Source organism: Schistosoma mansoni, chromosome 4 (assembly GCF_000237925.1).
Source record: "Schistosoma mansoni strain Puerto Rico chromosome 4, complete genome".
Lineage (NCBI taxonomy): Eukaryota > Metazoa > Platyhelminthes > Trematoda > Strigeidida > Schistosomatidae > Schistosoma > Schistosoma mansoni.
This window is the reverse complement of record NC_031498.1, coordinates 5808815-5813253: the sequence shown is the minus strand read 5'-3', so window position 1 is coordinate 5813253 and position 4439 is coordinate 5808815. Positions and strand designations below refer to the sequence as shown.

The following is a 4439-nucleotide window of genomic DNA, read 5'->3' as shown; positions in this document are numbered from 1 at the left end:
TGGAGATTTAGTATTTTCATAGTTGAAAGCATGAGTCAACTATGAAAATACTAAATCTCCACAAGAAATCCCTTCTGAATTTAAAAGGGATCTGAGTGGATTATTCCTAAATACTCGTCAGAAATGCTGCAGCTGTTATTTCGGATCATATTGTCTGGTGTGTAAACAGTGACATTATCTGTTTTATTCTAAACCTGTAATGAGAAAAAAGGGGCTGAGTGCTTATTAAACCACAATCATTGTACAGCTAGATTCCACTTCATCATATGATTCTTTGTATTTGCCAAAAGCGGTTACAAAGCATGATCTTACATAAGTAAATTTCTTACAAGTTAACTTCATGTAATGACTTTGAGAAATCTTGGTAAACTGTTCGTCATCCAGTGATCTACCTGTTATATTATTTTTTTAAAACGATTTAGTTACATTTCATCGGCCTAACATGTTTGTGCTGATAATCAGAAAAATAAAACAGAACAAGAATTATTTTGCTTTTTAGATATTTTTTACTTATTCATTTACTTTTTCATCATCTTTTCAAGCAAAAAAATTACTTCTGATTACAATTTAAGGTATTTAAACATGTTATTAACTACCGGAAGTGCAGTTTATAATAAACTGTCAACATTCGTAATACACCGGAACAAAAGTTTTCATAGTTGAGAACACCAAGATAGACATATGATGTAAACATTCATATATTATATCAAGTATTTATGAGATAGTTTATATAAGAAGCACAACATGACAATGAATATCTTTTTACCTACAAAGTAATCATTGATTTGTTTGCCATTAAGTATAATGGATTCAAGCTAAACAGAAGATACCTATATACAATAACATTTTTATTTTTACACTTCATTTCATACAGGATGAAAATCAAAATTTATTCTTAACAAGATTTTAGCAACATTGAAAATGTGGCAAATGTAAACAGAAATTCACATAGAAAATAATGAGTATTCTCGAAGAACATTCTTCAATACATATCCAGACTGAGATATCCTCCCTAAAGAAAAACTTTTTTATTTCAGTAAAACAAATATCGAACTAAATTAATATTAACGGATTTTTTATTCAGTTAACCTACATAAAAATGGAATACAAGCATATGTATTCTAAAATACGAATTTTACTAACATAAAATGAATGCAACCAAAATTTATAAACAGATGAATAACTGATTCACTTAGTGATGTTTACCTGTATCTTCTCATTAATGTTTAGGACTGCATTTGATCGGTCTGTAGTTGGCATATGTGTATCCGGTGCAGATGGCCTCGATATTGTCTTAAGTCACAAGCTTTTTAAGCAAAGATGGACAGTGGCTAGCATTGGAATCCAGGACGTATTTAGAACTCCTGAGCTGGATGTATCAGCATCCCACAGTTGATATTTACTTCAGGACCCGAACCTAGTACCATTCGCTTCAAACGTCTTCGGTTTATCCACTTAGCAACTAAGTCTTGATAGCCACCTGTTCGTGCAAAAGGGCGAAGTATAAATTCATTTGGTGTTGTTTACTTGTATCTTCCGATTGATGTTTAGGTCTGCAATTGATCAGTCTCTTGTTGTCATATGTGCATCTTGTGACGATTGAATTATAACAAGAAAGCATTTTTTTTCATTCAATTACATAGGTTTAGCACACTTCTAACCATGAATTTTATATACTTTCTATAAAACAGGTGAACTACACAATCTTAATCGTCTTGAAAATCCAATACCTTTGAAATTTAGCAAATTGCTATTTATATTCCCTTTAGTGATCAGTGCAATTTTAGGATATTTTGTTGGGATGCTTACAAATTGGCAAGTTGGTTTATCTATTGGACATATTGGTATGTTCATACAAATTACTTTTCTAGGTAAGTTCTTTTGTATAAATAACATTTTACTCTAATTTAATAATATTTCAAATATTATCAGTTAAATCTCATGGAAGCTTATTACAATTTCATTTGATTTCACAAAGAAAAATTGTATCTTGTCAATAAAAATTTAAGCTGTACAAAGGAGTCCAGGTTGATGAATATGATACTCTATTTATTATCTTTATAAGTTTATTTCAAATGAACTTTATAAGCCTAGTGAATTGTTCCATGTGAATAAATAACCAAAGCTTTACACAAACACTTTTATAAACATCTTTTAAATAATTATAAGCAAAGATGGATAGTGACTAGTTGTGGAATACAGGACGCGCGTTTCGTCCTATTTGGGACTCTTCGGCTGGGTGTACCTGTATCCCATAGTTGATGTTCACTCTGAGACTCGAACGCAGTACCTTTCGCTTCGAACCCAGTACCTTTCGCTTCCACTCAGCTACTGAGCCCCAAACAAAACGAAACGCGCGTCCTTGATTTCTTTGCTAGATAATTTCCATCTTTGCTTATAATGCTTATTAATTAGGGCTATATCGAGGCGAAACGCCAAGTATGAACATATGCCAATAAGGAACTGATCAACTGCAGTCCTAAAAATCAATGGGAAGATGCAAACAAACAATACCAAGTGAATCTTACAAATCAGTTCATAATATTCAAGAGAAAAGAAACATGAGTTTATACTAATTCCCGAAACGTGTTCAATTTTCTACCATGTAGGTATAATTTTAGGTTATGCAGATAATATATAAATCATTGAAAGATATTTTTTTCTTTACAAATTGTGATTTCTTAGATAATTAAGTTTTCATGTTATCTTCTTTAACTACCAGACTTATTATTAAGTAGCATATAATGTAATTATATATATTGAATATGAATTAATATCCTATTTTAATAAAGGTAGTTTTCTTGAGAAACAATATTAAAAAATTTTTGTCGAATCCAATCAATATGACATAAATCTTTGCAAAAACTCATTTAAGATTTTTCATCCATAACTAGAAATAATAGGTCAAAATATCGATCAATAACAAATGTAACAAAACTGAAAAAAAAAATCATAAAAATGTTTCCTAAGGTAAGTTCATGCTACATATATATATATATATATAAGAAGAGAGGTATACTTCTATTCTTTAAGCATACTCATCTAAATTATCGAAAACCAATTAAACTTAATAAAATAAAAAAAAAAGAGAAAAAGACTATTTTTAAACTCTTGTTTATCTAAATAGTAATACAGTAATCGTTCTGACGTATACTACAGAAAAAAGAAAGTATAAATAAAAGACAATTCATAATCAACTTCCTATCTTATTTTATATTTCAATCAAAAAATAATAATAATAATAACTTCATCTATATTTAACACTTGGAGGGTAAAAAGGTAAAAAAAAAAGAAAAAGAAATCATTGTTTTATACTCAATGATTATATTGACTCTTCATAAAATTAACCAAAATAAAACGATGAAGAACAAAAAAAAAGAAAGATCTAGAAGAAACTGAAATTGAAAAAAAATATTTTTTTTCTGTTTAAGCATACTAATAATGAATGACAAATACTCTTAAATGCTCTGTTTATGTGTGTATGTAAAAAGAAAGGGAGATAATAAAACGGAAGAAAAAAGAAGAGAAGAAAGTAATCAAAATTTAGTTATTTAATGACAGACATAGAAGTGATCTAAAAAATCTTTATGCAAGTTTACGGGTAAAGTAGAAAAAAACAAAAAAAAGGGCACAACAACAACGGCAAACAAACAATTACTACGTTTACAATGATTTCCGTTTTTTTTAAATATTCTGTTGTCAATAGTTTTTTAGTTGATCGATAAATCTTGAGTGGTATGTATTTTAGTGAAATTAATAATTTTTTTATTGTTAATTTTATTAATTTATAATTCAATATAATGATGATTTTAATGTTTACACTTGTAGTAGTCATAACAGTATTCGTTATGAGTAGTTGCAGTGTAGCAACAAACTGTTAGGTAGTAAGTGAGTCAGTTATAAAGAGAAATACCTCAGGTAGATGTGAGATACGCTAAGCAATAAAGACTTCCTTTTTAATTTTTTTTTCAGAATTGTTTTAACTCATATTCATATTTTATTAAAAAAAAATTTATTGTATTGACATAAATTTTCTTGTTTAAACAAGAATGTTTTCATATAAAGTTGAAATCATGAGTCAGTTTAAGCTAGACGACCATGGAAAATTTAGAAGCACTGGACGGCCGTTTCGTTCTATTGTGGGACTAAATATCTCCAGAAAAAACCCCCTAAACAAGAATGATCTTTTCTGTATGAGCAGTTTAATTTAAAATCTCCTTTCTTTTTAATTTACCCAACAATTCTTAATGTTTAGTATTGCGATAGTTATTAGTTTAAAGTTCAGTCCTAATGACTATATAATGAAAGCTAAATGCTATAAAAAGAAAGAATTAAGAAAGTATTTACTCCAACGTTTATCACGGTTAATAAATTATAGTTCCGTCTAAATGTGTTAGTTATTCAATCTCATGTTTGACGTGTTCCCCTTTAATACACCT

The 4439-nt window shown here is 28.8% G+C and overlaps 1 protein-coding gene across 1 annotated transcript in view; it reads left to right on the top strand.

Annotated features, from left to right (window-relative positions):
* Window positions 1–3983, top strand: part of Smp_149290 (hypothetical protein) — a gene marked incomplete at both ends in the record, with an annotated part of 13156 nt that extends 9173 nt beyond the window's left edge. Inside the window, 2 exons of the mRNA XM_018796637.1 lie at window positions 1692–1871; window positions 3973–3983. Of these exons, the coding sequence (XP_018651759.1) occupies window positions 1692–1871; window positions 3973–3983 (191 nt within the window). The remainder of the gene's footprint in view (window positions 1–1691; window positions 1872–3972) is intronic.
* Between the last annotated feature and the right edge of the window lie 456 nt (window positions 3984–4439).